The sequence below is a fragment of the Benincasa hispida genome, chromosome 3, assembly GCF_009727055.1.
Source record: "Benincasa hispida cultivar B227 chromosome 3, ASM972705v1, whole genome shotgun sequence".
Classification (NCBI taxonomy): Eukaryota; Viridiplantae; Streptophyta; class Magnoliopsida; order Cucurbitales; family Cucurbitaceae; genus Benincasa; species Benincasa hispida.
Window position 1 is genome coordinate 9,764,790 of NC_052351.1, and position 12,497 is coordinate 9,777,286.

At 31.0% G+C, this 12,497-nt stretch overlaps 1 protein-coding gene across 1 annotated transcript; it reads right to left on the reverse strand.

Annotated features, from left to right (window-relative positions):
* Positions 1-3,002: 3,002 nt before the first annotated feature.
* On the reverse strand, positions 3,003-6,171 carry LOC120074507 (vesicle-associated protein 4-2). Its single transcript, XM_039027658.1, has 7 exons — positions 5,681-6,171; positions 5,395-5,465; positions 5,084-5,165; positions 4,812-4,933; positions 3,863-3,940; positions 3,514-3,633; positions 3,003-3,418 (listed from the first exon to the last, which is right to left on the reverse strand). Exons 1-7 carry the CDS (start codon positions 5,919-5,921, stop codon positions 3,359-3,361), a joined length of 774 nt encoding a protein of 257 aa, XP_038883586.1. The 5' UTR covers positions 5,922-6,171; the 3' UTR covers positions 3,003-3,358.
* Between the last annotated feature and the right edge of the window lie 6,326 nt (positions 6,172-12,497).

The window sequence follows — 12,497 nt, forward strand, 5'->3', positions numbered from 1 at the left end:
ATCCTCGTTTTTTTAGAAATATATATATTAAAAAATAGATAAAAAATGACATATCCTTAGACGTATCCATATCTTAATTTTTTAGAAAGTGACGAATCATCGTATTCGATCATATTTATACGTATAACCGTATTTGTATCTATACTTCATAGCTCAAACTAACAGTGAATCAGTGATGGTGTCCCTACCACAAATAACCCTTTCCTAATTGTTTGCACCCAATATATCCCAGGGTTGATTTGAGATGATGAGAGATTTCACCTCAATAAACACTTTTCAAATTTTCCAAAAATGTATTTAGTGGAAAGTAAATATAAATTTAGAAGTGCTTCTAAGAAAAACATTTTCAAGTTAGAAACACTTATTTCATAATTCAATCTCAAACTCAACTTTAAAACATTGTGCTGATTTTTAACTATGGATCAAAATTAAAAATAGAATTTCAAATTTTTTGCTTCCAAATTTACAATCAAAATTTTAACATAGGAGAGAATACGATAAATTTTTACAAGTGAATTTTTTGGATAGATTTCTCTTATGGTATTTCACTATCGAGAAAGAAATCAATCATATTATCTTTATCTACATACAGAAGAGTAATCAATTATCAAAAAGAGCTTAGTTCATCTACCATTGAAAATATGTTATTAGCCTCAACATCATAGGTTCGATCCCCTTCTCCAATTAAAAAAAAAAAAAAAGAGAGAGAAAGAGAAATTAATCATAATATTGTTCGAGAATCGTATTCCATTTTATCTCATGTTGCGATATGATCTTAGTCATCAATCTTTCTCTCTAAATGTCAAAAATTTATAACAATGATTATGGTTAGAAAGGAAAAAATATGTTTATGATCAATAAAAATAACAAATTTACTGATGAACTAATTCATTACAAAAGGGGAGAGAAACAAACCAAATGAATTAATTTAAGGTTTAGGGTATAGGGTTTATGGGATAAATTTTTTTGTTTCGTTATATACATCTAAGTGACGTTTTGAAAATTAAAAATTTAATCAGGAATTTAAATGTTTTCTTGGAAAACAGCTAAAAGAATATAATTTTTAGAAACGATAATTCGAAACAGTTATCATTAGTTTTGCTCAAATGGATAATGCAAACATGGTTGGAAGGAATAAAAGTGTTTTGCTCATGAGGAAAACGTGATTTGGTTCACGATGTTGTGTTGAAAATATAAGATAAAGAGAGAAGAAGATGAGAGCTGTTGTACGTACTATTTTGATTCAAATTATGATACGTGGTTTTGGATAACTGCAATAATTCATCTCTTAAAGATAAGAAAAGTTGCGGTATCAAATAATCCATTGCAAAATTAAAGCATTAAAATTTTCTTAACCAATAAAGTTAAGAATAGGATTGAGATTACATTAAACCAATTAACTGAAAGACAATACTACAATTAAGAACAACCATAGTGGAGATTATTTGGGTTTAAAATGACACTTTAAAAAGTTATTTAAAATAAGCGGGTAGTAACGATATCGAGTTCAGCTAAGAAAGGCATTGACACAGAGCCACTGGCCAACAAAGAGAGCAGAGCAATTGAGATTTGGATTGATAAAATTGAAGTGGTCAGTGGTGAGCTTGAATGTCTGGGCAAGATCAAAGCAGGTGTCACCACTCTTTACTCCAATAACTTTGTTGCATTGCAACTCCAAGCTTGGTTCTGCCTCAACAGCCCCACCTGCACTTTCAAACTCACAGAATGAAGAATCAATAATTTGTAATCCCCTTTCTTCAATTCATAATAAATTTTTGGGGGAAAAAACCCATTTATACTCTCAAACTTTGGGAGTTAAGACTATTTGATTTATAACTATTTCACTTGGTTTCATTTAAAGATCAAATTCAAAACCACTTAAATAAGTAGAGCAAAACAGAGGATTACAAAATGATGAAAAGTATATTCAGCGGTTTTAACATTTCTCGTTATATGTGTTAATGTCTACGTTTATAGAAAAGCTTAATATACATGAGAAAGTTATGTATTAATGATTTTAAAACGAAAATTCTATTGAAAAGTGTAAATTGATTCACATATAAAAGTTTAGGTTTTAATTAGAACAATCATAATTTAGAGTTTAAGTGGTACAATCTTAACATTTATTGAGATAAATTGTATATATATATATATATCCATAATTTTAACCAAATATGAAGAGTACAAAAAATGAATCAAGAATGGGAGCATAGTTAACACGCATATGAGATTAGAAATAAGAGCAAGTATTTATATAAAATGAGTTTTTAATTGCTTAAAAAAAACTTTATTTAAGTACTTATCAACCGTTTCAAACATAACATAATAGTGATCTCTATATTAAGAATTAATGAGTATGAAAAAAATACCGAAGGAAGTACGACCTTTAACAGAAAATGAGAAAATGAGAAGAGAGAAAGCGAATAGGAAGATGGCAACTGAGGTGATAGCCTTAGCCATTATTTACTTTCTTTCGTTTTGGTCAAGTAGAAAGCTGTATATTTGGCAATGGCATTCATGAAAGTCCTCCAATTTATAGCTCCAAAATTTTGGGCAGAGAAGAGCAAATGCAGAACAAGGAAGCGTTGCCATCGAAGTTCCAAACAGAGGCCGGCCTTTGTTTAGGCGTATGGTACTAGAAAATTGTAAACCAGGATGCTCTATTTGGATTGGATGAGGTTCCAAGCAAGCACAACTCCACTGAAGCCATATATTATATAGTTCATTTTCAATAAAAATCTTCTATATTCACGCCCTCATGCTTTTACATTTGAATTCACTCAAAAGGCCTCAAACTAATAGAGATATTGTCTTCTTTATTTTTATAATTTATGTGGTGGACAGTAAATTTGAAAATCATAACACTGAAAAGCGCTATTAAGAGAAAACAAGGTAAAAAAACTTGTTTGATAAGTACATCTCAAACTCAACTTTAGAACTTTGTGACAGGATTAAATGAGATAGCACCTTACAAATGGAATTTCAATCTACTTGCTTCCAAATTTACAATCAAATTTTCAACATATTGGCTTAATAGAATAAGTTTTTACAAGTGGCTTTCTCGGATACATTCCTCCTCAGACATTTTATCAGCGAGAAAGAAGTCAATCATATTATCTTTATCTACATATAAAAGAGTAAATAATCCCAATCAGTGTCTCAAATTACACAAGACTTGACCTCATGGGGGTTTCCGTTCAATGGAAATAAAATAAGTTCATCTTCACCTAAACAATATTTCGGATAATATACGCAAAAGATTACATGACTTTTTAAGGGTAGAATTGATCCTCGAGAGTTTCATTTGGAAATCCCTTTCAAATTACAGAAGCATTGCCGGAAAAAACTGAAACCAAACCTATACAGAGTCTACCTCTTCAACTTGCTGTTTCGCCAGATATCTTTCCCTCCGTTCTTTCTGAACAAACACAAAAGGGAAGCGACATGAAGAATTATATTCATTCAATTTGAAATATTACTAGATTTGCATAACAAAACTAAGGATAAACTCACCCATTCGTCTATCACCAGCCCTTCTCCAATTATTTTTGGACCTGATTCTTCTGGTGGTTTCTTGCGTGCCTCAAGTGCAGCATCGGCCTCGGCTAATTGCCGTTTCAATTTGTCTAAAGCCTTCAGAAAATGAGATGTGAAAGGGGTTACGTACACCTCAAATTCACAAGATTTCAAACTAGATTGGGGCTATACTAGTAAAAGTCTTATTTTCTTTTCCTTTTCTGTGAACATCCAAACAAAAAGTTCTTAACTGTATTCATTACAAAATCTCCCTCTTCAAAAATCTAAAATGATTTTCAATATTTCACAAAATCTGGATTCTTATCTTCCAAGAAGCCAAACTTACTGCATTGGGACGCTCGGGATCCAGGAAAACAACCCGCAATATCTGTTCTATAGACACTTGGTCCTTCTGCTCATCAAACTAGAACAAGATAGAAAAAGAAAGTTTGATCAGTACTCATTTTACTTGCATTTTCTAGCCAGACGTGAAAAGGCATCGACTCTGGATGTTTACAACCACTTTGAAACAAGCAGTGAGTGAATGATTCATGAGTTTGAAGTTCAAGTATTCATTTTTTTTTCTTTAAATGAGATCAGGTAAATGAAATACATGGCAAGGCAGGACACCAGAACAGGGGTTATAAAAACGCCCTCCAGTTTTTTGAACTAATCTGTAAAAGTCCGGAAGAACCATTTACACCATTCAAGAGAAGACCAGAATTTTTATAAGTAAATGTCCAAACCAGAACAAAATTTAAATATAACTTTAGTGGACTTTTCCCTACATATCCTAACCAGGAAAAGAAAATTGTCAAAACTCTCTTAGAAACAAAACTAAGGCATGCAATAAGACGATGGTATGTGATGCATATTCCGCTAAGGAGACTATCCAACAAAAGTTTCCTGATCATCAAATTTTTTTGGATAAGAAACAATTTCATTGATGAATGTTCTCGATCATCAAATTATCATCCTAAACTCTTGTGCAGAATAAGAAACTCTTGAACGGAATCAATATTCCTTTCAGTGTTGCCACTGGCAAATTAAAACAGCATCCAGACCTGGCTCACGGATGAACATATCCCTCTAATTTTGCCAAGTGTCAACTGAAACTACTCTAGAGTCTGGATATTGGCAATTCCGTTTCCTCGTAAGGGATCATCAATAAGCTAAAGTGAAACAAGACAAAACTGAATATTTGTTGCACTAGGACCTAATTAACTTGTTGAATTAAACATCCCACAAAACGTAAATAACTGGAAATAGCAAGCTAAGGGAAGGTTGAGACGCACCAGTTCGGGCACATAATCCATTGGTCCTTTCACCTTCAAGCTCATAATTTTAAACTTAACTCTGTTGTTCTTTTGATCCACAGGTTTCTCGTTGCTTTCGGGAACCTCAACAAACTTGAAAACTAGAAGATCCATCCAACATCGACAGCAATTAAAAAACAATTAATTAAGAAGATGATAGAAGAAAATAAGCACAATTAATGATCAAAGTTGTTACATATGAACCTAGTAACAGAGACAAGATGGATAAGAAATCCAGGAAAATAGTTTACCAGTGGCTATGATGCTCTCTCCAGGAGCAAGAATAGCACCAGGGGGACGCATGAAGCAGCTTTTTGGTGCAGTTGTTTGGAACTATATGAAAGTTCAAACACAATGAATCAATAATCACAATAAGCCGAATTTTACAGACAGAATTAGGAAGAGAGCTATTTTTGGAAATTATAGCTATTAAATACTGGCACACGAACTCACTGTCCAGTGTCAACTGATCAACAAAACTGTAAAACGAAAAATATGTATGCTCGAAATATGGATACAAAGATGCAAAACGATATGAGTCAAATAGGACGTTCATTCGTACCTTGAATGCAACATAAGATTTGCTTGTATTTTTTATTCCAATGGCACTCCTGACCTGCTTGCCAGGTTCATCTACAAAAATAGAAAGACGAATCAATTAAAACCAAGTTCAACCAGAAAAATCAAATCAATTAGAGAATTCAAACTTTCTAAAACCGAAATGCAGCTGATAGTTAAAAGTCAACAGCAGATCGAGATCATACGCATTAGACCTAGAATGAGAAGAACAAATCCAACTAAGAATAGTCGAACAAAATAGATATAACGAGTAAAAAGTAAAAACTCACAAGGAAAGAAAAGCTTATTCGATGGATCGAGCTTGAGCCGGCGCCGCGTCGGAAGCAGCGACCTAGCAACGGAGGAGACAGAGGCGGAGGTATGAGGATTCGTTCCCTCCACAGGCGGATGAGTTTGATGAGAGGTACGAGACGAAGTAGTAGCGCCACTAGCGGAATGCCTAAACGTTTGCTTCAAAAAACCCCAGACCTTTCCGTCGGACGTTGACTTTTGATCATCAATAGCCATCATTGAAACCTCCGTAAGCTCGATCAGAGCATCGGACGGTGAACAAACTCGTCGTCCGCCTTGGGAAATTCACGGCGAGCAGCAGCCGCGGCAGTGTAAGGTGGCCGTTAAGAGGAGGGAGGAGTCACTTTTTACTTCGATGGAAGCGGAAGACGAGGTGGAGAGAGAGAGAGAGAGGGATGAGAGAGAATCAGAGATAGAGCGGAACTGAAGGTATAATCAAATTGAAGTGAAGAAAAGAAGTTGAGGTCCGGAAGGGGGAGTTTTAGCTTTTTATTGAATGTTGTTGTCCTTAGGTTCATGATTAGCGGAAGAAACTGATCTATCCACGCGTCTAAAACCTTGTCTTCTATATGCAAATATCCTTTTTTTTTTAATTTTTTTTTAAATAAAATAAATTCAAATATCACTCGTTCGTTCCTCATACGGCATTTTTTCCTCCTTTTTCGTTTTGGTAATAAAGACAATTGGGCACCCAAAATTTCAAACCCCCAATATGAATTTTCTGTATTAGTTAGAACCAGAACTATTCTTAATAAATGCCTCACCTAATTTTTTCTTAATACAGCAATGCTTTTAAATGTATTTTTAAATGCAAAAAGAACAAAATAAAATAATAATAAACATTTAACAAAGTAATATTGGGTAAGCTCACCATTGATTTTATTTTACAACATTTTATAAGTAAATTCCTTAATCTTTTTAGTCTCATTAAATTTATTCTTTATCAGAATGAAAATTTGTTTCTATTGAGTAGTGGTATGAATTTTTTATAGGTCTTAATTAAAAAGGAAAATAATATAAAACGAAACTAATGTTGAAATCTTGGGTTATTTCTCGAAAAAAATGTGACCCTTTTAAAAATTAGTGGATGACTGCTTGACCATTTCTTATTGGTCTCAAATTCAAAATTTAAATATAAAGGTCAAATTAAAATATAATAACCAATCGTCTAATGTGGTTGCTGATACTGACTTTGAAGGTTTGATTTGTTCAAATTCTAAAAAAAAATTCCCTCGGTTCCACTTCCGGATAGATTATTTAATTATTTTTTCCCGAACAAATTATTGAATTCCAGATTTTAAAATAAACAAATATTAAGACTGTATGTAACAATTTCAATTATAGTTCTCTGTTTCTTTCTAATTTTTTTATTGGTTTCACCATTAAAAAATGAAAACAAAATAAAATTTTTAGTAAAATTTCAACAAGTTTCGATATTTTTAATAAAAAATTTCAACCATTGATTTGAAAATAGTATTTATAAGCGATCGTTTAGGCTCTATTAGGTAACTCTATGAAAATTAAGCTTATAAATATTTTTTTTTTTGGTTTTATTATCTATTTTTTTATCAATATTCTAGAAAATCAAGCTAGATTTGAAAACTTAAAAAAGTATTTTTTTAAATTTGGCTAAGAATTCACTATATTACTTATGATGATGGAAACTATAATAAAAAATTGAGAGAAAAAACCAAAAATACTTTACAAATGGGACTTTATTAGACAAAACCGATTATATATATATATATACACACACAATAAGGACACGAAAAACATTTAAATTTATTTTACTTCTATTTATCGACAATATCTTCCGTTTCATTCAAGCGGGATCCGAAGTATTCCATATTCTTCTGAATTATAAGTATCCGCGAAATTAATTTGGTCTCTATTCTTAGTTTCAATTTTTTCCGATTTATCAAAACCTTATATATATATATATATATAACTATCATGAGAAAATAATCAATCATTTACAATTTGAGTGCTATTTCACTGTAGATGAAAGGAAAGTCTTCAAATGAGTATTTATGAACCATTGGAAGACTTCGCTAATACGATATATATGAATTGAAAGTTGATGAAGATAAATTTGAACTAATTTTTAGTTTAAAATATAGATCCTTATAGATTTAATGAAGTATATATAAATATTTGTTATTTTCAAAGTCATTTCAAAACAATATCTTAATCATTTAAAATCAATTTTAACTATATGTCAATAATATTTGAAAATATAAAGTCCAATACAAAATTGATTTTGAATTATTTAATGAATGTTTGTCATTGTACTTTTAAACAAGGTAAAAAGGAATTTGAAATTTTCAAAACCAATCTCAAGCATGTTCTAATTGTTTGCAATGGTTGAAAAGATGTTGATAAAAAGGTAGTTAAAGTGTAACTTATTTGAGTGGCGGCGAAGATCGAATACATATCATATAACTATATATTTTTGGACTGAAATATATATTTTCATAGTAATAACTTAAATTGGTAAACTGGAGTATATTATATTATTAACCGAAAGAAGGAGACATGTTGTGAATTCAATGAAATAATATATCTTTTTTTCTATTGGCGTAGCAACTTGCTTAATTTAATAGCAATACTACTCGTAATTATAGTCGGCATTGTTAGATAAAAATAAATAAATAAATAAATAAATATACAATAAACATTAGTGAGCCCACGCTGTCCACTAATGCCACTATAATTAAGGAATTATTTAGCGTATTTAACGGGCAAAAGGGATATCGATTATGGTTTCTCTCATCCACCCATAATTATGGTTACAGAAGTTTATAACACTTGGGCTCTTATAATTATTATCCTAATGATTTTAATTTTTATGATCTAAGAAAACAATAAATAATTTTCGTTATTAAAAAACGTGTAACGAAACAAGCTAGTGTATTAGTTAAAAAATCACATTTATTTTAAATTTAAAAATAAAACATATTTAAAATGTGTTACTAACATTGCTTATATGAGCATAGCACAAATGTAATTTTTAAGTTATTAATGTAGCTTAACGGATATTGATATGTACTTTTTTTTTTCTTTTTGTTGGATGTTTGATCTCTCATCTCCATATACTTTGTACTAAAAGAACAAAAAACTTCATTGACTTTTATGGAAAAAGATATGTATGTCTAAAGCTCTCGAATGACTTAACTTCAAAGATCTCGAAGGATGGAGCTCCCTAAACTCAAATATCTAATATGGAATTATAGGAACAATTTGGTTCACAACAAACCTATTCCTTCAGTTTCATCAAAATGCATTTGGATTAAAAAAATATTGTGAAGAAATTCGTGTTTCGAACCTTCGTTTTTCCCTCTGCAAATCTTCATCGAGAAAAAGATCTATCACAGCGTCAGATAACAATAGGCTTGCTCTTCCTATTGGTTCAAACGTTGATGCCGCCTGGAAATCGTCATCAGAATCCTCTGGTTTCAGCGCTAGAATCCGAGACAATTTAGGGTTTTTGAAAGTCGTTCAAGCATCTTCTATTGATTTTACCTATCCTTCTCTGCTTGCTGAAATCCTTAGCCGACTTTTCTAAGAATGCTAGATTACTTGGCCTAATGATGTTTGGATGACTTTTTATCCTTTATGGATTAAAAAGCTAGCTCTAAATGATTCTGATTCAAATTTTGCCGATGAGGCTGAATAAAAAGCACTAATTTTGTTTAAAGAAAACATTTTAGGAAATTTTAATTCTATTTTTTTTAAAAAAAAAAAAAAATTCTCACATATGTACGTACACAAATTTATTGAAATTTTAGAGTGGTTTGATAATCATTTGGTTATTGGTTTTAGTTTTTTAAAATCAAGGCATTTAAATATCTTTTCCACGTATAAATTTATTTTGCTTTTTTATTTACTTCACCATAATTTAAAATTACATTCAAGTTAGTACAAGTTTAATCTTCACCTTTACTCACGCAAAAAACGTCGGGCAAAGTATTAAAAACGTCGGGATGGGTTATGCCAACGCATTTTTTTCCGTCAGTATAATTGTCGTCATATCCATGTCGAGAGAAGTTCTTACCAACAAAAACTATTTTCGTCGGCAAAAATATCATTTTTGGCAACACAATATTTGTGTCGGCATGTGTGTTTTCCCAACAAAATACAATTTGCACAGGGAAAAGCATAATCCTAAACAACAAAAATTTCAGTTTTCAATAGACAGATTTTTGCCAACTTTATTTGCATCGGCATAAGTTGTTTATAATTTTATATTATTTTGTAATAATTAAATAACCAATTTTTTATTTCCTTAATACGTAATTATGCACAAACAAAATTAATCTTCAAACAAATCAATTGGGGATAAATATAACAAAAGTAATCTTATATATTTAAAAATAAGACTAATATTCAATACACAAGCTATAAAATTCTACGAATAAAAACTATGTATACAATTAAATTTGAGTTATTAAATTTGAACTTTTCTAACTTCTTACAAATCCCCTATACAAAAATTTTGTTTAATCTTCCCTAAGCCAAAATAAGTGAGATACTAAACCAAACTAAGTAATCATCTTACAAAATCTTCTCGCAATCTCCAAAAAATGATCTTTAAGAATTTACACGAACAACTTGAAATAGGAAAAACAAATATTATGAAAGATTTCTTAAAATCAACAAATGAAAATGAACAAAACGATCTTAACAATCACACAAAGACTTAAACAAAATATTTAAAATGGTTATGTGGAATGATCCCTCTTTCAAGCTACAAACTGATGGAATGTAGAAACATGCAACGGAAGCAATCAGAATCAATAAACACTCTAATTATATTTAATTTGAGTTCTAAAAGCATGCAAAACCAAATTTTTCATAAAATGGTTTTAAAAACATCATGCTTTTATAGAATCCTCTAAATCCAAGCTACTCTCTATGAATTTTCTGCTTCAACACCTTAGTGAACCACCAAGAGATCTTCCTACTATTCTCAGTTTTGAATTTGAGTGGTGGAACTCTCAATTGAAGTGAATTGTGAAGGGAATTGGAGAGGGTTTGAGAAAGAAGAGAGTTTTTCATAATTTCTCAGATTTTTAGCAGCTCTCTCTCTGCTTTATCTCATAAAATTGAAGCTTTTATGCATCTCATGCATGCAAGCACTAAGGAATCTCAACCATGGCCAACTCAATTTGTGCTTGGTAGCGGGCTAGGTATTTGGATGGAGATGAATCCACCAAATCATCAAAACCTTGGATGTTTCCATTATCTCCTATTTTAATTTCCAAATTCATTGATTCAATTCAAAACTTAATCAAATATAGAATTCAATTTAAAAAACTGAAATTAATTTGATTTCAATTAATTAAACAAATTTAATTAATTTAATCAATAATTTTATATCAAGTATTAAATTAATCAAATACCTAATTTTAAACATGAATCCTATTCATATAATTAATATTTAAATCAATGTTTAAATATTATAAACTCTCCAATTTCATTTAATTTCAATAAATTAAACGTTAATTAAATCGAATATAATTATACAAACCTTAATTTGAAATTGAACAATTCAAAATCAAACCTTAATTTACAATTTGAACATTTCAAATTGAAACCCTAAATTCAATGTGAATACTTCAAATTGAAATTCAATTTGAACATTTCAAATTGAAATCATTTCAGATTCACTCAATTTACTAATTCAAGATGTTCATGTTTTACGAGTTAGTGGGGGAACTTATGGACAAATCATGAACTCCAACGATTTGAGATTAATTGGCTAAAACTTTTTAGACCAAATTAATCAATATTCGTTAACTATCGATTCACACCACTATAACTCAGTAGTTGCACTCTCCTCACTGTAGATATATTTGTGTGCACTTGATTTAACCATAATCAGTAAGTCGACCATTCACAAGTTGTTCGTAATAACAACTGGGTCAAAATACTATTTTTGCCCCCCAAAATTACATCTTGCTCCTTAAGTTCCATTGATTCTCTAATGAACAATTGGTTTGTGATCTAATCACTAAACTGGATCCCTCTCGGGCCAATGAGAGGGTGGGGCCCCTTGTTCAAGACCTGGATTCAATACTTAAGAGAGCAACCTTTCTCCTATCCCTAAATTGGGTAGGCGTGAATTTCATCTTGCATCCTATGTCCCCAACTATCTACCTGATCTTACCTCTGAAATGGTAGGCTTATTGAGCCGGCGCTATTGAGCCAACCCTCATCTATGCAAATCTAAGGATAATCCCGAATAAACAGGAGTTCATAGTTAGCTCAGGATTAAGATCGAGTTACCTAGGTCATCTAAGCGAAATAGTCAGTCTTAAATAGTAAACAACGTTAAAAAGTAAGAGAGACTTATTTCTTGGACTAATATTATAGAAACTCATTGTATAGAACGACCTCACTCCTCACATCAGTACATACGCAAATTAGGATCACTTCGTTTGTAGCAATTTACAACAAATTCTAACAACTACAAAGTAGGTCGCCAATAGTGTTATCAGAATATGGCGTCCAACCTTATTTGTATACTATAGACTGTTTTGGCTATTTACTCGAACTTGATCCATCGTTATATCTCCACATAAAGTTCAAGTAGTCATATAATAACCATGGATTTTAGTTTATTGGATTTTTATAAGTGCAAGTTACAAATTCAATAACAACTTTATTGAATAAATATCGATTAACATCTTTATTGGTAATAGAAAATGTTTAACTTTACAAACTACAGGTTTTAGGACATACAACCTAACAAACTCCTACTTGGACTAAAACTTCAATAGATATATACAAATA